This window comes from Piliocolobus tephrosceles, chromosome 9 (genome assembly GCF_002776525.5).
Source record: "Piliocolobus tephrosceles isolate RC106 chromosome 9, ASM277652v3, whole genome shotgun sequence".
In the NCBI taxonomy this organism is placed as follows: Eukaryota; Metazoa; Chordata; class Mammalia; order Primates; family Cercopithecidae; genus Piliocolobus; species Piliocolobus tephrosceles.
This window is the reverse complement of record NC_045442.1, coordinates 31,684,031-31,706,747: the sequence shown is the minus strand read 5'-3', so window position 1 is coordinate 31,706,747 and position 22,717 is coordinate 31,684,031. Positions and strand designations below refer to the sequence as shown.

The 22,717-nt window shown below is 42.4% G+C and overlaps 1 protein-coding gene across 2 annotated transcripts in view; it reads right to left on the bottom strand.

Moving 5' to 3' along the window:
* Window positions 1-22,717, bottom strand: part of ARMH3 (armadillo like helical domain containing 3) — a 223,820-nt gene that overhangs the window by 137,862 nt on the left and 63,241 nt on the right. Inside the window, exons 16-19 of one of the 2 annotated variants that reach the window (XM_023206477.1) lie at window positions 20,323-20,381; window positions 18,548-18,613; window positions 16,692-16,761; window positions 14,949-15,009 (exon numbers count right to left, since the gene is read on the bottom strand). In XM_023206477.1, the coding sequence (XP_023062245.1) occupies window positions 14,949-15,009; window positions 16,692-16,761; window positions 18,548-18,613; window positions 20,323-20,381 (256 nt within the window). The remainder of the gene's footprint in view (window positions 1-14,948; window positions 15,010-16,691; window positions 16,762-18,547; window positions 18,614-20,322; window positions 20,382-22,717) is intronic. The other variant, XM_023206479.1, reaches the window with a different exon arrangement.

The window sequence follows — 22,717 nt, the reverse complement described above, 5'->3', positions numbered from 1 at the left end:
GCAAAGGTTGCAGTGAACCAAGATCGTGCCACTGTACTCCAGCCTGGGTGACAGGGCAAGACTGTCTCAAAAAAAAAAAAAAAAAAACTTCTGCCTTCTTCTAGTAGATTCATCAATATCTCTCTCTCTCTCTCTCTCTCACACACACACACACACACACAATATCACATACTGCTTGTGCTACCCATTCCCCTTATCAATGGGTAGAAGGTGCTGTAACTACTTATAAGTCAACAATCAATTAGGCGCCACTGACATCTTTCCCTTGAGTACCTTTCCAGGGAAAAAGGATAAACCAGAGGGTCACAATTAAACTATTCCACTGAAAGCGGTATAGTGACATGGAATGCAAAAACACAAAATTAAAGACCTTAATTCTCTGTATCTATCTGAATGTGGTTTTTATTTAAATTAAATTTTTAATTAAATATATAATTTAAGATATCAGTCTTACTTATAAATAAAATCTATAAAAAAATTAACTGGGCATGGTGGCACATGCCTATAGTCCCAGCCACCCTGTAGGCATGCACCACCATACCCAGCTAATTTTTTTGTACTTTTAGTACAGATGGGTTTCACCATGTTGGCCAGGCTGGTCTCGAACTCCTGGCCTCAAGTGATCCACCTGCCTCGGCCTCCCCAGGTTCTGGGATTACAGGCACGAGCCACCGTGCTCAGCCAGAAGTTCTGTCTCTTTTTCTTTTCTTTTCTTTTTTTTTGCTGCAAACTGTAAAATTTAAATTCTATTTACACTAATAGTTAAATTAAAAATGCAGTTTGTCAGTTGTGCTAACCACCTTTCAAGTGCTCAATAGCTACATGTGGCTAATGACTACTACCATAGTGAACAGAAAAAAATATAGAGCTTTTCTATTATTGCAAAAGTTTTTACCGGACAGCATTCTGCTAGATCATTGGAATATTCAGGGTTATTCACATCTCAACGACATATATGTTTCTGAGAGTATTTTCAAATAAGCAGTTAGTAACTTGAGGTCAAGATAAGTGATATTTTTAAAAATTATAAACCTACCAAAAGCATTTTTTTCATCTCTGAGATAGGATTTTGAAAGGTTAAAAAGCCAGATGAAATTATAAAGGTAAATACTGATGAAATTTACTTCCCAAAAATACAAATATTTTGTTTAATAAAAAAAAATTTCAGTGATTACAATTAAATGGCAAACAACAGGCCAGGCGCGGTGGCTCAAGCCTGTAATCCCAGCACTTTGGGAGGCCGAGACGGGCGGATCATGAGGTCAGGAGATCGAGACCATCCTGGCTAACACAGTGAAACCCCGTCTCTACTAAAAAATACAAAAAACTAGCCAGGCGTGGTGGTGGGCGCCTGCAGTCCCAGCTACTCGGGCGGCTGAGGCAGGAGAATGGCGTGAACCCTGGAGGCGGAGCTTGCAGTGAGCCGAGATCGCACCACTGTACTCCAGCCTGGGTGACAGAGCGAGACTCCGTGTCAAAAAAAAAAAAAAAAATGGCAAACAACATGGGAAATTACATTTGCAACAAATAATATAATAGAGTTACTATGTTTGATATATAGAAGGTTATATACATAGATGATAAAACCAGTGTCCTTTGCTATAGTCTGAATGTTTATCCTCTCTGAAATTCATGTTGAAACGTAATCCCAAATGTAATATTATTAAAAGGCAGGGTCTTTAAGAGGTGACTGGGTCATGAGGGCTCTGCCCTCAGGAATAGATTAATCCACTCATGGGTTAATGGATTAATGGGTTATCATGAGAGTGGGTTAGTTATCATGAGAGTACGTCTGTTATATAAGCCAGTCTGGCTTTCTCTCCTTAGCCCCCTCACCATACAATACCTTGCGCCACCTTGGGACTCTACAGAGTGTCCCCATCAGCAAGAAGATCCTCACCCAGAAGTAGCCCCTAGACTTGGACTTTCTAGTCTTCAGAACTGTGAGACTAAATAAATTTCTTTTCTCTATAAATTTTTCAGTCTTAGGTATTCAGTTATAGCAACAGCAAACAGACTAAGACAACCTCTAACAACAAAGATAGGAAAAGGAAACGTCAACAAATTCCTCCATCTGAGGAATTCCTCCCTTTTTTGTTTCCCAAAAAAGGGAAACAGGGAAAGCCAACATTTTTCTATCATGTTCAACTTCATTTTTAAAAGGCATATTAAAACAAGATTCTACTTGTGCATATCAAATGAACATACATTTCATGCTTACAAAGAAACAGCATTCATAATAAAAGAAAACTGGAAACAACTATGGAAAGAACATTTGATGCCAGGAGAACAGCAAGTAAATCATTACACACATGTTCCAGATTGACATCTGTCCCCCAAAATTCGTATGGTGAATTATAAATACACATCAATTCCTCTAGCTAGTGTCTCTGGCTCTCACTTCACAGAGGGAGGTTAATGGTAGAGAAATTAGAACCCTCAAAGAATACTGGTGAAAATAAAAATAGTACAACCACTGGAAAACTTAGGAGTTTCTCAAAATGTTAGATATAGAGCTACCACATAACCCAGCAATTCCACTACTAGGTGTATACAAAAGAAAAACACAAACAGGCTAGGTGCAGTGGCTCACATATATCATTCCAACACTTTGGGAGGCCAAGGCAGGAGGATCACTTGAAGCCAGAAATTTCAGACCAGCCTGGGAAACAAAGCAGAACCCCATGTCTACAAAAATTAAAAAATAAAAAATTCGGCCAGGCGCAGTAGCTTACGTTGTAATCCCGGCACTTTGGGAGGCCAAGGTGGGTGGATCACGAGGTCAGACATTTAAGACCAGCCAAGCCAAGATGGTGAAACCTCATCTCTACTAAAAACACAAAAAATTAGCTGGGCATGGTGGCGGGTGCCTGTAATCCCAGCTACTTGGGAGGCTGAGGCAGAGAATTGCTTGAACCTGGGAGGTGGAAGTTACAGTGAGCCAAGATTGCACCACTGAACTCCAGCCTGGGCAACAAAGCGAGACTCCATCTCAAAATAAAATAAAATAAAATAAATAAAAATAAATAAATTAGCTGGGTGCAGTGGCATGCACCTATAGTCCCAGCTACTCAGAAGGCTGAAACAGGAGGATCACTTGAGCTCCGGAGTTTGAAGCTATGATTGCACCACTGCACCCCAGCACAGGTAACAGAGTAAGACCCGGTCTCTAAAAAAAGTAAAAATAAAACAAAATATATGTTGACACAAAAACTGGCATATAAACAGTCATGGTGACATTCATAATAGCCAAAAAGTCTAAACAACCCAAATGTCTATCAATTAATGAATGAATAAATACAATGATGTGGTATTCTATACAGTGAAATATTAACCATAAAAAAGAACGGCTACAACATGGATGAACATGGAAATTATTATGCTAAATTAAAGAAGTCAGTAGTAAAATCCACATATTCTATTATTTCATTTATATAAAATGTCCAGAATAGGCAAATACATAGAGACAAAAAGTAGATTAGTAGTTATCTAGGCCTGAGGGAGAGGGCAGAGGAAGAAATACAAAGAGTGACTAGTAATGGGTACAGGATTTCTTTATGCAGGGGTCGACTGAAATGGTCTAAAATTAGTTTGTGGTAACAGTTGCACAATTCTGTGAATATATTTTAAAAACACTAAATTATATACTTTAAAGCTGCTTTAAAAAACTCTGTGGCCTACTTTTTCCAAATATTTGTCAAGATATGCAAGTTACAGCTTTCACAGTAATGTTCATTTCATATATTCTATAACTAGGTATGCTTGGATTCTTGATTAAGCCATTAAATGTCCACTTTAATAGTGAGCCTGTGTTAGGTGGATAGATTGATACTCTTCATTTGAGAGGATTAGCTTTTGTATTTCCTATTTTCAATTTAAATTCACAAATTCAACATTCAATTAACTATGATCTCAGCCCTTAGAATCCCTAGTGTATGGAGGTTTCTAAGTGGCCTAAAATGCAATGTCTTCACTGAATCCAGATTCTAAGTCTCACTTTGTCATATCCTCGCTGCCCTAAAAGTACTTAAATCAGGACTTTTTTAGTCAAGGGAGGGTTTGGTCAGCCACAGGCCCAGGGCTTGGACTGTACCCCTCTGGAACCCCAGGCTCATCACACACATCACACACATCAGAAGAAACTGTCAGACCTACCCTTTTCATTCATTCATTCAACAAATCTTGACTGTATACCAACTGAATGCCAGTGCTTAAGTCTTATTACAACTAAGTTATAAAGTTCCTAGAAAACTGAACCTAGGTAAACTGCTAGTTTCAGGTAAATGAAAGTAGCTCTTCCCTTTGTCTTTTGGGGGTTTTGTTTTGTTTTGTTTTTGTTTTTGAGACGGAGTCTTACTCTGTCACAGAGGCTGGAGTGCAGTGGCATGATCTTGGCTCACTGCAACCTCTACCTCCTGGGTTTAAGCGACTGTCATGCCTCAGCCTCCCAAGTAGCTGGGATTACAGATGCCTGCCACCATGCCTGGATAATTTTTGTATTTTTAGAAGAGATGGGGTTTTACCATCTTGGCCAGGCTGGTCTCAAACTCCCGACCTCAGGTGATCCGCCCACCTCAGCCTCCCAAAGTGCTAGTATTACAGGTGTGAGGCACCATGCCCAGTCTGAGACTCTTTCAAGTTCTACGGCTATAACCTGAGAAAAGAATATCCTAAGACCCTACTGACTTTAGCAGACACCACATTAATCTGATGGGTATCGATCTGACAGCTCATGGAATCAAGCTAAAATAGGGGTAGCTACTACTATAAAGACACATGCACATGTATGTTCATTGCAGCACTATTCACAATAGCTAAGACATGGAACCAACCCAAATGCCCATCAATGATAGACTGGATAAAGAAAATGTGGTACATACTATGCAGCCAGAAAAAGGAATGAGATCATGTCCTTTGCAGCGACATGGATGAAGCTGGATGCCATCATCCTCAGCAAACTAACATAAGAACAGAAAACCAAACACTGCATGCCTAAATGGGAGCTGAACACTGAGAACACACAGACACAGAGAGGTGAACAACACACACCAGGGCCTGTTGGGGGATTGGAGGGGGAGGGGAGGGAACTCAGAGGATGGGTCAATAGGCCATGGCACACATACACCTATGTAACAAACCTGCACATTCCGCACATGTAATCGTTTTTTGTTTTTTTAAGAAGAAGTAATGAAAAAAAAGAAAAAGAAAAAAAATAGGAGTACCTAATTGCTCGGGCCTCTTAGCAGAGGAGAAAAGAAGAAAGCAGAAAACACACTACTAACCTCTCTCTGCAGAATGAGAGCCAGAGACATCAGATAGAGGAATTAAAATGCCTAACAACTGACTGGGCTTGGTGGCTCACGCCTATAATCCTAGGACTTTGGGAGGCTGAGGCAGTAGGATTGCTTGAGGCTAAGAGTTCAAGACCAACCTGGTCAATATAATGAGAGCCCATCTTAAAAATAAATAAATAAAATAAACAAAATGCCTAACAGCATACCAAGGATACAAGTGAATTGAACTAAATTTATACGTTAAAGTCCTAAAATTACTCTTCTCCAGATATTTTCAGAGTACTCCGAATAATAAACCTCCATTGCTACTTTATTAGCCTATTCTACTTGCTCCATTATTCACATCTCTGTTCTTCTCACTCCCTGTAGCTCTAAGCGGTCTTGCAGGAGCCTCTCAGACAGAATTTAGTAAAAACTATTTAAACAGTACTCTCTTAAAAGACTTGGGTACCACCCGGGCGCTGTGAGTCACGCCTGTAATCCCAGCACTTTGGGAGGCCAAGATTGGCGGATCACGAGGTCAGGAGATCGAGACCATCATGGCTAATACGGTGAAACCTCGTCTCTACTAAAAAACATAGAAAATTAGCTGGGCGTGGTGGTGGGAGCCTGCAGTCCCAGCTACTCAGGAGGCTGAGGCAGGAGAATTGTGTGAACGCAGGAGGTGGAGCTTGCAGTGAGCCGAGATCATGCCACTGCACTCCAGCCTGGGTGACACAGTGAGACTCTATCTCAAAAAAAAAAGATTGGGGTACCTTCAGCAGTGATATTAAAAATATTTTACAAGCCAGACACAGTGGCTCACGCCTGTAATCCCAGCACTTTGGTAAGCCAAGGTGGGTGGATCACCTGAGGCCAGGAGTTTGAGACCAGCCTCGTCAACATGGTGAAATGCCATCTCTACTAAAAAAAAAATACAAAAATTGGCCGCGAGTGGTTGGGCAGGCCTGTAATCCCAATTACTTGGGAGGCTGAGGCACGAGAATCACTTGAACCCGAGAAGCAGAGGTTACAGCAAGCTGAGATTGCGCCACTGCACTGCAGCCTAGGTGCCAGAGTAAGACTCTGTCTCAAAAAAAGAAAAAAATATGTATTTTACAAACCGTACAGAAAAATAATCTATAAACCAATACATACATGAAAAAATTTTAAGTGAGTTCCTTTTATATTCTCTAATAAACTGACCTTGTGATATTGTAAAACGGGTCCCCAACACCCAGGCCACCAACGAGTACTGGTTAGAAACCAGGCTGCACAGCAGGAGGTGAGTGGCAGGTGAGCAAGGGAAGTTTCATCTGTATTTACAGCTGTTTCCCATGGTTTGCATTACCACTTGAACTCTGCCTCCTGTCAGATTAGTGGCAGCATTAGATTACCACAGGAGCACAAACCCTACTGTGAACTGCACATGCAAGGGATCTAGGTTGTGGTTCTTTATGAGAATCTAATGCCTGATGAACTGTCACTCTCTCCCATCACCCCCAGATGGGACCATCTAGTCGCAGGAAAACAAGCTCAAGGCTCCCACTGATTCTACATTATGGTGAGTTACAAAATTATTTCATTATATATTACAATGTAATAACAGAAATAAAATACATAATAAATGTTATGCACTTGAATCATCCTGAAACCATTACTGCTCCAAGGTCTGCGAAAAAATTGTTTTCCATGAAACTGGTTCCTAGTACCGAAAAGGTTGGGGACAACTGTTGTAAAATATATATTTTGTCTTCAACCCTGTTTCCTGACATACAACTCCTAAAATCCTTAGAATCTCCAAAGTGATGTCTTTTTGTATGTTGAGGTGACTGACGGCTGGCCTCCCCTAGGTAGCTTCAGAATGAGGGCTTGTCACCAGAGAGACCAAGGCCTGATTAGCCAGTTGGGCTTTCAGCCCTAGCCCTGACTACCAGGGAAAGAAGAGGGGCTGAAGGTTAAGCTGATTGCCAATGGTTTTTATTTTACTTTATTTTATTTTTTGAGACAAGGTCTCGCTCTGTCACCTAGAGTGGAACGCAGTGGTGCAATCACAGCTCACCACAGCCTTGACCTCCACAACTCACACCATCCTCCTTCCTCAGCCTCCCAACTAGCTGGGACTACAGGCACACACTACTACTCCTGACTCATTTTTGTAGAGACAAGGTCTCACCAAGTTGCTCAGGCTGGGCTCAAGTGATCCATCTACCTCAGCCTCCCAAAGTGCTAGGGTTACAGGCATGAACCATGGCCAGCCAATGGTTTAATCAAATATGCCTCCATAATGAAATCTCCATAAGAAACCAAAAGGACAGGGTTTGAAGAGCTTCTGGATAGCTAAACCCATGGAGGCCTACAGGAAGGCGAATAAGAATTCGTCTATGTGCTGGGAGGTTGGCACACCCCAACTCCACAGGGTCAGAAGCTCCTGGGCTCCAGACCCTTTCAGACCTCACCCTATGTATCTCTTCATCTGACTGTTTATATGTTTCTTTAATATATCCTTTGTAATGAACTGGTAAATGTGTTTCCCTGAGTTCTGTGAGCCACTCTAGCAAATTAATCAAACCCAACAAGGAGGTAGTGGGAACCCCAATTTATAGCTGGTGCATCAGAAGCACAGGCCAAATAACCTTGGGCTTCTGATTAGCATCGAAAGCTGGGGGTAGTCTTAGGCACTGAGCCCTAAACCCATGGAATCTGAAACTACCTCCAGGTAGATAGTGTCAGAATTGAAATACAGTACACCCGGCTGGTATCTGCTACAGAAATGATTGCTTGCTTAGTGTGTGAGGAGTAAACCCTCCTCACATTTGGTCATAGAAGTATTCTGTGTTGATTATTGTTGTTGAGTGAGAAAACAGAAAAAACACTATGTTTTTTTACCCTCATAAACCTGTACCAAAATTGCTTACCAAGTGATATAAGTTGCAATATAAATCATCCTAATTGTTTCCAAATCATTTGCTGTTTAGAAATTGTGATGTGATCCTGTTTGATACAGTTGTCACTTAATGATGCCCTTGTTTGAGCATGATTTGCCTTAGCAATCTACAAACTTCTCTGTCAACTTTCCCGTGAAACTGAGTCATGAGGTCCCTGGTGCTAAAGGCTTTGTTGCAGCCAGCAAATGTGACTAGATGCTGCCCATACATGACTACCCATGCACACACAGTACATTCCTGAATGCCAGCACCTCTTGTATGGCCTGGATCTGGACAGCTTGTATTTGGCCCCCTTTGATAACACCATTCCACCAATACTGAGCCACTCCAGAGCAGCAGTGAGATGCTACCTACATCCCCAACCCCTGCGGCCACCTATCCACATCCGCTCCAGCACTGCCCCTAGGCTCTATTCCTGTCTCCACAGTAACCAACAGGTGACATCATTAGCCTTGTGGTCTCAATAATTTATACTATTTATCAAGCAGAATGAAAATTTTAACCACTGCTATGGCCTTAAAAAAATATATATATATACTGGAGGCCGGGCACAGTGGCTCACACCTGTAATCCTAGCACTTTGGGAGGATGAGGTGGGTGGATCATGAGGTAAGGAGTTCAAGACCAGCCTGGCCAAGATGGTGAAACCCCATCTCTACTAAAAATACAAAAATTAGCCAGGTGTGGTGGTGCTTGCCTATAATCCCAGCTACTTGGGAGTCTGAGGCAGAGAATAAATTGAACCTGGGAGGCAGAGGTTGCAGTGAGCTGAAATCGCGCCACTGCATTCCAGTCTGGGCAAGACAGCGAGACTCTGTCTAAAAATATATATACACACACATATACATATATATATGTATGTATATACGTATACATATATACGTATATACATACATATATACACATATACATACACACACATATATAGTATATATACATATGTGCATATGTAAATATATGTACGTGTGTGTGCGTGTGTGTGTGTATATATATACTGGAGGCCAGGCATAGTGGCTCATGCTTGTAAATCCCAATGGGAGGCTGAGGCAGGAGGATCACTTGAGGCCAGGAGTTCAAGACTAGCCTAGGCAACACAGTGAGACTCTCATCTCTACAAAAAACATAAAAATAGCCAGGCATGGTGATGCAAGCCTGTAGTCCTAGTTACTCAGGAGACTGAGGTGGAAGGATTGCTTGTGCCCAGGAGTTCCAAGTTACAGTGAGCCATAATTGTGCCACTGCATTACATCCTGGATGACAAAGCAAGACCCTGCCTCTAAAAAACAATTATACACAGCCGGGCGCGGTGGCTCACGCCTGTAATCCCAGCACTTTGGGAGGCCGAGGCGGGCGGATCACGAAGTCAGGAGATCAAGACCATCTTAGCTAACACGGTGAAACCCCGTCTCTACTAAATATACAAAAAATTAGCCAAGGGTGGTGGCGGGCGCCTGCAGTCCCAGCTACTCAGAATGGAGTGAACCCGGGAGGTGGAGCTTTCCGTGAGCCGAGATCGCACCACTGCCCTTCAGCCTGGGTGACAGGGAGTGGGACTCCTGTCTCAAAAAAAAAAAATTACACACAATGACCAGGCGCGGTGGCTCATGCCTGTAATCCCAGCACTTTGGGAGGCCGAGGCGGATGGATCACTGGAGGTCAGGAGTTCAAGACCATCCTGGCCAACATGGTGAAACCCTGTCTCTACTAAAAGCACAAAAAATTAGCCGGGTGTGGTGGTGGGCACCTGTAATCCCACCTACTCGGGAAGCTGAGGCATGGGAATCACTTGAACCCGGGAGGCGGAGGTTGCAGTGAGGCAAGATTGTGCCACTGCACTCCAGCCTGGGCGACACAGAGACTGTCTCAAAAAATAAAATAAAATAAAATACACACACACAAACACACACACACACGTATGTGCTGGCAGAATGATTAAATTAACTGCTTCTTATGCGGATTCTTTCATGCATGTAGCAATTTCCTATTTCCTATTTCAACACAAAATGGGTTCCACTTTCTCCTGAAATCTTCTTGTAGGACCCACTGAAGTCTGTACCTTTCTTCTGATGCCTACCTACAGGTTTGGAAATATCTGACTTAAGAAGAGTCCAAATTTTCCATGTAAGAGTAACTTAAAGGAAAATTTACTCTCCCAGAGACTATATCCCCTCACTCCCTAATCCTATGGTGGCAGTGAGAGTGGCAGCAAGAATCAAGGAGTAGAGCTAGAAGGTGAAAGTAATTGGTTTGGCTTTGCTACCTCTTACTGCTCCAGGCAAGACTTTTCTTTTTTTTTTTTTTTCTCCCCCAGTATAAGCACCTTCCCCCATCATTACCTACAGCATTCACACACAGATGTGAAATTGTTTCACTTCTGACCCAGATTCTGGCTTTGAGTATCAAGTCTTTCCAAACTCCGTATTTCTTCATATTTCACTAGGATGATTATAAACTTATCTGAAAAGGAAGAAATTCATTTTGCTTTCAATTTCTCATTCTGCTGTATACTGCCGAAAAGGGGTACATAATGAGAAGTGAGAGCAGCAGCCTGGCCTGCTGCCCAGCTGGAAGCAGGAAATTCACCTGATAAGGACTTGATGCTCCAAATTCTAAAAACTGGAAAGGGAGCTAGAAGCAGGGGAAGGAAGATCTGGAAACATGCCCATGGGTAGCAATGAAGAAAGTGAATTCAGCCTGAGGGTGGGACCTTCTGCCCAGCCTCTGTCAACCTGATGCCTCATGATCTTCTCCATCTTCCCTAACCCCAGGGCAGTAAATTAAGGAGCAGGTGGAAAAAGCACCTAAGAAAGCAAGGCAAGACAAAAACTCTTTAGAGAGTGAAGTTACGAACTAGGGCGAGGAGGGAGTTAGAACATTTGGGTAGACCAGGTTCATTGGCTAGAAATGTAGGGGTTTGGGTGAACAGATAATACACCTGTAACTTTACAGTAGTGAACATATAATCTTATCATATCAGCCCCGCCTTCAACTGTTTCTCATCATCCACTTAATCTTGGGCAAGTTTTTTTTCTACTCTCTTATCCTCCCTCCATGCACTCTACACTCTAACCACCTGGAATTACGCTCTATTCTCCAAACACACATTTTCAAGCCTCCAAGCACCTAAACATGCTGGTCCCCTACCTGGTATGTCCTTCCCTGACTCCTCCACACAGAAAATTCCTAGTGTTTCTTCATGGCTCAGGTCAAATGTAACCTTCTGATATCTTCTCTAATGCTCCAGTCAGCATAGTCACTCTATACAAATCTTTCCTCTGTCACTTATCACAGACTTGATTACGAGAACAGCCTCTGAGGTCAGAGGGACACGAATTTTAACCTTAGTTATGCAGCTTACTAGCTGTGCAACTGTGCTACCAGTCTGCAAGATGGACCCCAACCTGGTATTCACACAATCATATAGTCTCTTTCCACACTGTATCAGGGTTGGTCCGTGTGACCATTAGAAATGATACGTTACTTGAGATTAGGTTATAAATGATACTATGGCTTCCATCCTGGGCTCTCACTCGCCTTCTCTTTCTCTCTTAGATTAACTGCTTTGGGGAAAGACAGCCGCCAAGCCTATCAACCCTACGGAGATACCCATGTGGTGAAGAACTGAGGCTTACCAACAACCATTAGGTGAGCCTGAAAGCAGATTTTTGAGCCCCAGTAGAACCTCAGATGCTTGCTGCCCCAACTAACCTAGCCACCATCTTATTTTAATAAAGTTTAAGCCTTAAGGGTTTTTTAAATTATTTGCCACTTCTGCATGCTTCTCTTTAACACTCAAGAACAGCTGTGACATGTTAATGTGATTCCCAAGTATGTATATTACCTTTATTCCTTAAAAAGCATCCTTTTGGAGGTCCTATGCCAAAACTATCCAGCTAAGTTTCTCCTGGATTCCTGAACCACAGAAACTGTGAGGTGATGAACGTTTGTTTTAAACCACGACATCTGGGGTAGTTTGTTACACAGCAATAGATAACTAATACAACTGGGAAGGTAACAGTTCAGAATTTATAGTAAAATTTGGGTTCAAATCCAGGCTATGATGCTTACTAACAGAACAACCCTGGCAAAGTAATTAATCTCCTGAGCCTCAGTTTCCTTTCTTATAAAATGAAAAAATTGAAACTACAGTAATACGTGTTACAAAGTAAATAGCACATCCTAAAACTAGGATATAAAATAATCAAGCCAGAAATAAGTCTATAGCAAAAACAAATCTGAACCCCAAGATAATGAAGTTCAGGGACCCCATCTAAAATAAGCTGAACACTCACCTGTTAAGTGTTATAAAAAGCAGCTGTTTATGGTCTTTGAATTGAAATAAAGGATCAGACTTACTTCTAAACACCCAAAAGGTATGGAAAAACGCAAACTGTAACCTACTTACCTAAAAGTAAAATTTATATCATTATTTCAGACCTACGAAAGCAAGACTATATAGTTTATAAGCAATCTAAGAAGCTGGAAGGTTGGGTGCAGTGGGTAATCCCAGCACTTTGGGAAGCCAAGGCAGGCAGATCATCTAAGGTCAGGAGTTCTAGACCAGCCTGGCCAACATGGTGAAACCCTGTCTCTACTAAAAAATACAAAAATTAACCAACATGGTGGTGCGTGACTGTAGTCCCAGCTACTTGGGAAGCTGAGGCAGGAGAATCACTTGAAGCTGGGAGGCAGAGGTTGCAGTGAGCTGAGATCATGCCACTGCACTCCAGCCTGGGCAACAGAGCAAGAATCAGTCTCAAAAACAAAAAAAAAAAAAAAAAAAAAAAAGCCAGAGGTCTACTCTATTTAGATTGAAATCCTTTATACCCCTCTAGATCCCAGACCTGGCACTGGAATGGGGTTTACTCAGTTTGCTGTTCACCAAATTGCTCTCTTACCCAAAAAATGGAGGTAGCAATTCTGATGTCACACTCAATTCAGATATTTTATAAGGACTAAAGATAATATACATATTTGAGATCACATTAATGTGGCACAGCTGTTCTTGGGTGTTAGAAGAAGAATGCAGAAGTGGCAAAGGAGAAAGAAAACCTTAAGGTTTAAACTTTATTAAAATATGATGATGGCTAGGTGTAATGGCACACACCTGTAGTCCCAGCCACTTTGGGAGGCTGAGGTGGGAGGACTGCTTGAGCCTAGGAGTTGAAGACCAGCCTGGGCAACACAGTGAGGCCCTGTCACAAACTAAAAAGACAGTATGATGATTCTGAGTTGCCTCTAGTTGTGTTCATTATAAAGAATTGTGATGGTCGGCCACATGCAGTAGTTCATGTCTGTAGTCCCAGCACAGTGGGAGGCTGAAGTGGGCAGATCACCTGAGGTCAGGAGTTAGAGATCAGCCTGGCCAAGATGGTGAAACCCCATGTCTTGTAAAAATACAAAAATTAGCTGGGCATGGTGGTGCACACCGGTAATCCCAGCTACTTGGGAGGCTGAGGCAGAAGAATTGCTTGAACCCAGGAAGCAGAGGTTGAAGTGAGCCGAGATCATGCCACTGCACTCTAGCCTAGGCAACAGAGTGAGACTCTGTCTCAAAAATAAAAAATAAATAAAAAACAAAAACAAAAAACTGTGATGGTCAATCAGATCTCCTCAGGAGGCAGAAATCTCCTGGCCAGGCCACTGGAGACATAATCTGCCCAGCTAACAGGGCTCTGGCTAGACTGTCAGGACAATGTAGGCTAAGAATGGATCAGAAGTGCTCTCTCTCTCTAAATTCGTCCTACCTTCTAACTAATCAGTACTAGTACTTTACTGCTAAAGCCCAGAGACAACTAAGTGGTCTGCTGGTACTATATCTTTGATTACAACAGTCCCTTACAATCACTATATTCATGTATCGGCTCCCTTTTCATGCAGTGTGCCTGGAAGTGATCATGCAGATATGTGCAGAATCCAAATTGTGGTTTGTGCTTATTAACTCTTCTGAAAAGATGTACAGATCCAGGTCAGAAAATGTTCCCTAACATTTCTCCACATGCAAATTCTTGAAGTATACACAGATCATTAATTTTCTTTTCTTTTTTTTTTTTTTTTTGAGATAGAGTCTCGCTCTGTCACCCAGGCTGGAGCGCAGTAGTGCAATCTCAGCTCACTGCAAGCTCCACCTCCCGGGTTCACGCCATTCTCCTGCCTCAGCCTCCCAAGTAGCTGGGACTATAGGCACCCGCCACTGCGCTCGGCTAATTTTTTGTATTTTTAATAGAGACAGGGTTTCACCATGGTCTTGATCTGACCTCATGATCCGCCCACCTCAGCCTCCCAAAGTGCTGGGATTACAGGCGTGAGCCACCGCGCCTGGCCTACACAGACCATGAATTTTTGTTGTTGTTGCTGTTGTTTTGACACGGAGTCTCGCTCAGGCTGAAGTGCAATGGTGCGATCTCGGCTCACTGCAACCTCCGCCTCCCGGTTCAAGCGATTCTCCTGCCTCAGCTTCCCAAGTAGCTGGGACTACAGGCACCTGCCACCGCGCCTGGCTAATTTTTTTTTTTTTTTTTTTTTTTGTATTTTTAGTAGAGACTGGGTTTCATCGTGTTAGCCAGGATGGTCTCGATCTCCTGACCTCGTGATCCACCCGCCTCCACCTCCCAAAGTGCTGGGATTACAGGCGTGAGCCACCGCGCCTGGCCAATAGACCATGAATTTTCTAACATTCAATTATTTAAAATAGATTTGTACACATTAAATGAACCATGGTACTTACATATAGAGATCCATAGGAAACTCCTTCATCATGTGTGTTACAATAAACTCTACCATCAGGTCTGAAAGGGGAATAGAGAAAAACTGGATCAATTACAATGGAATTCATTTCTTGCCTTTGAGTTGGAAAAAAAGCTTCTGAGTACACGTTGCACTCACACTGAATGGCATCCACTAACCACACCTTTATTCATATACACTTATTTTATATAACATACTTTGTGTAACACTTCACCATCTGCCACTTGTAAAGTAATAAGAAATTATTTCACCTGCTGACCTCCAGAAGGATACCCTGACCTGCCAATAAATTCAGATAAATGGAAAATTTCATTATATAGATATTTCATCCCATGGCATTAATGCAGACCGCCAAAGGGAAATCAGATTCTGAGACTAGACAATGAGGCAAGCAGAGAAGAAATTTTGGATCACATTTGTGTAACCAGAGACTCAGCTCTAAAGCTATGTCAGTCAATCTCATCTTACTATCATGCTCAGTTAGACAGATATTGACTTAAATAGGCTGTGGAGCTTTGGGTCAATAGAGGCTTATTATATAGCCTTAATTACTGTTTCTAAAATTAAGTAGATTTAGAAACTGGGGCTCAATATCCAAGTGAAATGGGATTAAGAATTCAGCTAATTTAGGCCGGGTGCGGTGGCTCAAGTCTGTAATCCCAGCACTTTGGGAGGCCGAGACGGGCAGATCACAAGGTCAGGAGATTGAGATCATCCTGGCTAACACGGTGAAACCCCGTCTCTACTAAAAAGCATACAAAAAATTAGCCTGGCGTGGTGGCGGGTGCCTGTAGTCCCAGCTACTCGGGAGGCTGAGGCAGGAGAATGGCGTGAACCCGGGAGGTGGAGCTTGCAGTGAGCTGGGATCTGGTGACTGCACTCCAGCCTGGGTGACAGAGCGAGACTCTGTCTCAAAAAAAAAAGAATTCAGCTAATTCCCTGAGGAAAATGCAGAATTCTAGACAGACAAAATTACTCAAGATACAGCCCCTTACCTGTCAACTCAGTCAGCCTCATCTCAGTTTAAGTTACTCAGGGACAGTTTTGTATATGTGAACCATGAACTTCAAGCCTCCTGGACAGCTGGCACAACAATTCGAACCAAGAAAGGATGGGAAGAATTTGAAATCTTTTTGTTTTTGTTTTTGAGATGCAGTCTTGCCCCGGCTGGAGTGCAATGCTGCGATCTCGGCTCACTGCAATCTCTGCCTCCCTGGTTCAAGTGATTCTTCTGACTCAGCCTCCTGAGTAGCTGGGATTACAGGCGCCCGCCACCACACCCGGCTAATTTTTATATTTTCAGTACAGACAGGTCTTCACCATGTTGGCCAGGCTGTTCTCAAACTCCTGACCTCAAGTGATCCGTCCACTTTAGCCTCTCAAAGTGCTGGGATTACAGGTGTGAGCCACTGCACCCAGTCTGAAATTTTGATCAAGAGTAAGATATTTAACAAATGTAAATCATGTATTAAGTTTAGACATAGCCATTTGTCTCCCTGGAATGACTTTTTTCTTTGAACGACAGGACCCTTTTATTGACCACTCTATAACTGGGGTTCCTTTACCAAACACAACAATAAACATGGGTTTTTAGGCCAAGGGAAAAACGTAACTAATAATTTCTTTGCAGAAGAAGCACATTAACCAGGTTCTACTCTTCATCTTCATCATGAAAGCCTATTGCTATCACAGAACAATGTCAATATTGATGATACTCACTCACCCAGTACTGCACATACTAAAGGACGGCAGGGAAGATTCTTGTCTGCTGCCTTCTTCCTGTGTCTCATAGGCTTCACACACAAAAAATGAAGAAAGGAAATTAGGCACTGACATCCAATGGTCCATCATCATGTTCCTTGTGCAAATAAAATCACTACTGCAGGGATACTTCTTTTCTTTCCCTTTTTCGCATGGTGGGAGTGGAATGGGGTAGCAGGGGGTGAGGCGGGAAAGGGAGGACTTGTGAATGCTTCTCAGTTATCAGTGCACACCTGCTACAAAATTACAATTCACAGCCTCAAAGGGCACTAGAGAATACTACAATGGGAAAACTGTTGGTTTTACTTTGCTTTTAGTTATTCTTTTATTTTCTATTTTTTTGAGACGGAGTCTCGCTCTGTTGCCCAGGCTGGAGTGCAGTGGCCGGATCTCAGCTCACTGCAAGCTCCGTCTCCCGGGTTCACGCCATTCTCCTGCCTCAGCCTCCTGAGTAGCTGGGACTACAGGTGCCCGCCACCTCGCCCGGCTAGTTTTTTGTATTTTTTAGTAGAGACGGGGTTTCACTGTGTTCGCCAGGATGGTCTCGATCTCCTGACCTCGTGATCTGCCCGTCTTGGCCTCCCAAAGTGCTGGGATCATAGGCTTGAGCCACCGCGCCTGGCTGCTTTTAGTTATATAAGTGGCATTACTAACGACAAAAAGGTACACTGGCATTTTTGACAATAAATAAAAAAAAAAAAAAGAAGAAGAAGTGATGGTGCCATCTATAGAAGCAGCAACAGTAGCAGTGGTAAAAAAAAAAAAAAAAATGTAAGTTTTAAATCTAAACCTCAATGTAATTTTTATTTTTTATTTTTTTGCTGAAGTGCAGTGGCACGATCTCAGCTCACTGCAAGCTCCGCCTCCCAGGTTCACACCATTCTCCTGACTCAGCCTCTTGAGTAGTCGGGACTACAGGCGCCCACCACCACACCTGGCTAATTTCTTGCATTTTTAGTAGAGACGGAGTTTCACCCTGTTAGCCAGAATGGTCTCAATCTCCTGACCTCGTGATCCACCTGCCTTGGCCTCCCAAAGTGTTGGGATTACAGGCGTGAGCCACCAGGCCCAGCCCTCAATGTGATATTTTTTTTAACATACCTCCAAGTTTTAGGAAATTCCCTGATCCTCCATATTCTATTTACCCACTTCTCAGATGAACAGATCAGAGCAGCAGCTAGTCTTAACTGATCAAAAATTATACTACATTTTGAAAACAAAAGGCTTAGAACGATTTCCTTGCTAAAACCTATGTTATAGAAATCCAGTATCAGGCCAGGCACAGTGGCTCACGCCTATAATCTCAGCACTTTGGGAGGCCAAGGCGGGCAGATCATCTGAGGTCAGGAGCTGGAGATCAGCCTGGCCAACATGGTGAAACCCTTCTGTAAGGAAAAATACAAAAATTAGCCGAGCGTGGTGGTGGACACCTGTAATCCCAGCTACTCGGGAGGTGGAGGCAGAAGAAATGCGTGAGCCCAAGAGGCAGAGGTTGCAGTGAGCAGAGATCACACCACTGCACTCCAGCCTGGGATAGAGAGAGAGACTCCTTCTCAAAAAAAGAAAAAAAGAAAAAAAAGAAAGAAATCCAGCATCATAGCCACGCTTGTGAATTTTCCAAAACTCTCGAATAAGAAACAGCTCCATGACACACAAAAATCCCAACAAGCATGGGTCTGTTGAACAGCCGTCATGCAAAGCCCTTTGGCACAACTTTACACCCACATTTGTTCTAGTAGGATCAATTTCATCCCAACTCTGCCGACATACACAAAAAATTTCCTCTAAGAAAAAACAAGAAGCAAAAGAAACACCTACCATTCTATGTAAGTTTACTCGAAAATTCATGTTGTCATCATGCAAAAATGCATTGGCATATTGATCCTAATAAAAATATAGAGAAAAAGTAGGAAGTGAGAGCTGTATTTAAGAAACTGTTTGTAATCTATCACACTTCGTACAAATCCTTGGACTTTAAGAACTACTTCCAAGGATCAGGTGGACAGCTAATAGGATGAGCCTAGAGGCTTATGTCAAACCCTACTTAAGCCATGAGATTTTTCTTTAGTATAATTTCCTAGTGTATCTCTAACTGGTCAAAAATTTCCAAGCAAAAATAATAAAAATTAAGACACAGGGACTTAAGGCAGATGCTGAGAGGAATGAGAGGAATCTGTTTTCCTATTCCCTCTTCCGTCCCATCTGCCCAAGGAGCTGGTTCTGTTTGTGATAGCTTAAAGGTTTTCATACGGGCTGCAGGATTCATGTGTAGGCTCCACACGAGGGTTTAGGAGCAAGAAGAAAAATCTGTGCTCTGCTGGGAATGGGCTCAGCCCAACAGAAGCAAACTGCTTCGCAGGCAGCATGGAAGCAGACAAGACCCTGTCTATTCCGGGCTTTCCTGAAGACTGATGGAAAATCAAAAACCTCTTACCATGGATTAGTAATAAACATCCCTTGGCCCTTTCCCAACACCTTTTCTGAAGATCTGACAAGCCTACAGACTCCAATTACAAGGAACTGTTACAATTTGTGAAAAACAACTCCTTTAAAGATTTTCTTAGAAAAATTTTTGAAAAGCAATTAATTATACCAGGCCCACTGCTACTAAGCAGCTCTTCTATAACCAGCCACCCCTAATCTTGTGAAAAGGAGGTCATCTTTCCACAGAGAACATGAAGACAGAAAGACTGAGAGAGATCTCTACTTCATGTGGACTACCTTCACCATTTTTCTTAAGAGAGAAAAGAGTAGAGTGGGGAAGAGTAAAGGAAGAGGTTGAAGCTATAAATTTAGCTCTAAACTCACTCAAGTTCTGCCATGACTATGTGTCACCAAGATACATGGTGAGTTTGAACCTAATTAGTCCAACCAAAAGAGGCTTCTTAAAAAGCCAAAGCACCTCTTCTTTTTTCCCTTCAGCTCCTGCTCTTAGGCAAACTGCAATTACTGAGTTTCCAATTCCCCTCTCTGGCTTTACTCTCCACCCCTTCACCCCATCACAGGAAACCTGAGCTCCTTTTTTATTTTTATTTTTTAAACTGCTCCACTGCCTGGCATGGTGGCTCACCCCTGTAATGCCAGCACTTTGGGAGGCCGAGGTGGGTGGATCACCTGAGGTCAGGAGTTTGAGACCAGCCTGGCCAACATGGCAAAACCCCGTCTCTAGTAAAATTAAAAAAATTAGCTGGGCAAGGTGGCGTGTGCCCGTAATCCCTGCTACTAGGGGGGCTGAGGCAGGAGGATCGCTTGAACCTGGGAGGCGGAGGTTGCAGTAAGCCAAGATCATGCCACTGCACTCCAGCCTGGACAACAGAGCGATATTCCGTCTCAAAACAAACAAACAAACAAACTGCTCCACAGTTTAAAAACACAGTGCTAAACAGCACAGAAGCAGACAAGACCCTGTCTATCTGTGGCTTCATCAAAGACTACACTGTAGTGGGAGGAGACAGATAACACAAAGGGGGAAGATTTTCTCTCCTAAACTTTAGGACCCTAAACATCATGAGACAGGAATGGGGTGAGGGGAGGCAGTGAAAGATAGCACTTTGTAAAAGGCTGCCTAATAGCAGAAGGCTGGTGAGACCTACCTCAGCAATACATGTAAGGATAATCAGACAGAGTTTGCCACTGTGAAGCCTGTGTTCATCTGTAAAGAAAAAAGAAACTCTTCTCTGTAAATCATCCAGACCATGTTTCAATATAGAACAAGGATGTAGATCATAAAAGGAAACACTCACACTTTCTCTTCCCACAAAATCCATAAATTAAAATCAAGGTACTACTATAGTAATTCTTGTTTCCCTTCTAGACAAAAGAATTCCCCCAGAAGATTTTTTTTTTTTTTTAATATCCTGGTAGTCTATTAAATGGCTAACTACCTCCCTGAGAGCCATCTAACTCATAAGGTTCCTATTGTCATGGCTCAAATCGTGGCCATCGCTCTCACATCAGCCCTTTGCTGATAGAACTTGAATAGTCAGGTCCATTTCCTTTCTTATCTGCCAGCTCTAAGCACCACCTACCACAAAATCTAGAAAGATTTCATGACTGCTCATAGCAAACTGGCAATGAAATAAAAAAGAAATTAACTGGAGACTGGGGTCCAGCCCACGCTTCTCCTTGCAATTGTATACTTATGCCCTGGAAAGCTGTGAACTCTTGATCATTTTTCCTCCTGTCAAAGTTACTCATTCAACAAATATTTACTTAGCACCTACTATGTAGCAGGCACTGTGCAAGGCACTAGAGATACAGCACTGAACAAAACAGACAAAGGTCCCTGGTCTCTCACAACTCACATTCTAGTTATTAAAAAAGAAGAAGGCAAACTCAATAGCAGGGCTCTAAGCCCACACACAAAAGGACAAAAAAGAGCTAATCCATTACCGCCAAGTACAAGAACCCATCAAGCTTACTTTACTTTCCAGAAACTCTGTGGATGAAGGAGTGAAAAGGAGGTAAGAAGAGGATCATGCCAGTATAGCCAAAATAGACAAATGGCTCACGATTTTCAAATTAGCTTCAACAGGACCCAGACTGAAGTCCACTCTAGAGAGAAGACCTCTTAATGGATTACAGTGCTGTAGAAGTTAGCTATTACTATTTACCCTGACATTGACCTGCTTCTTTCTCAAAAATGGGATCTATCAATTAAAACCTGACAATTAGATGGCATAATGGCGATTACAGTCCACAAATATACTCACCTCTCCTCAGAGATAGGCATTGCAAAAAGAGTAATGATGATAATCCCTACCTGACATTTCCTATAGCTTCATCAAAGCCCCGATATAGTCAAAGAACAATGCCCTTGCCTCTGGAAAACTAGATTCACAACTCTTCTACCTACCTTTAGCCACAGAGTTTCTATTGCACTATCCTCCCAAAAACTGAGAAGCAACTCCCACAGAAAAGCCTGCAGCTATCTCTCCACTTAAATTTTTTTTTAATTTTTAAATTAAAGTGTTTATGAATACAAAACTAGGCATATTTCATTATAGACAGTCTTTTAAACTCAAAAAAAGCATACACACACAAAACAATAAAAACCAAATTTAATCATACCACCCAAATGTTATAACTGTTAAGACTTTGGTGAATCAACTTTAAGTCTATACATAGATATACATGGTTTTTACAGTTTTTTGCCTAGTATCTCTTGTAAAGGTTGAGCAGAAGCTTCTTTAAGGTGACACCACCAAAGTCAGAAAAATTCCAAGGAATAAAGGCTTTAAAACCAGGGGGAAACCCACAACAATAGGGGCCAGGCTTGGTGGCTCACACCTGTAATCCCAGCACTTTGGGAGGCTGAAGTGGGAGGATAACCTGATGTCAGGAGTTGGAGACAAGCTTGGCCAACATAGTGAAACCCTGTCTCTACTAAAAATACAAAAATCAGCCAGACGTGGTTGGCGTGCACCTGTAATCCCAGCTACTCAGGAGGCTGAGGCAGGAGAATTGCTTGAATCTGGGAGGCAGAGGTTGCAGTGAGCCGAGAAGATCGTGCCACTGCACTCCAGCCTGGGCAACAGAGTGAGACTCTGTCTCAAAAAACAAATAAACAAACAAACAAAACCAAGGGAATGATAAATACAAAATTCTGGAGAATGGAGAAGAGAGAAGTGATTAGGGACAGGACGCACAGGTAGATTCAACAGCATTAATGTTGTTTCATTTAAGTTGGGTGTTAGGTTCACATATGTTCATTTTATTATTATACTTCATAAGTTACACTATTTATTATAGTTATTATAAACTTTATACCTTATGCATATCTATTAAAAGTATCTTTTGGAGTTTAAATGATAAATATATAATGAAAAAGAAAAAGATAATATCCTGGTGGGGGGGTGGAAGCAGAGCCAAGAAAAAGTTGCTTCTATTGCTGCTAAAAACATAATGAGCTAGCCAAGGCATGCAGCAGGTCAGGGGCTGAGGCAAGAAGAGAGCTGAACCAATAAAGCCACACAGGAGTCATTTTTG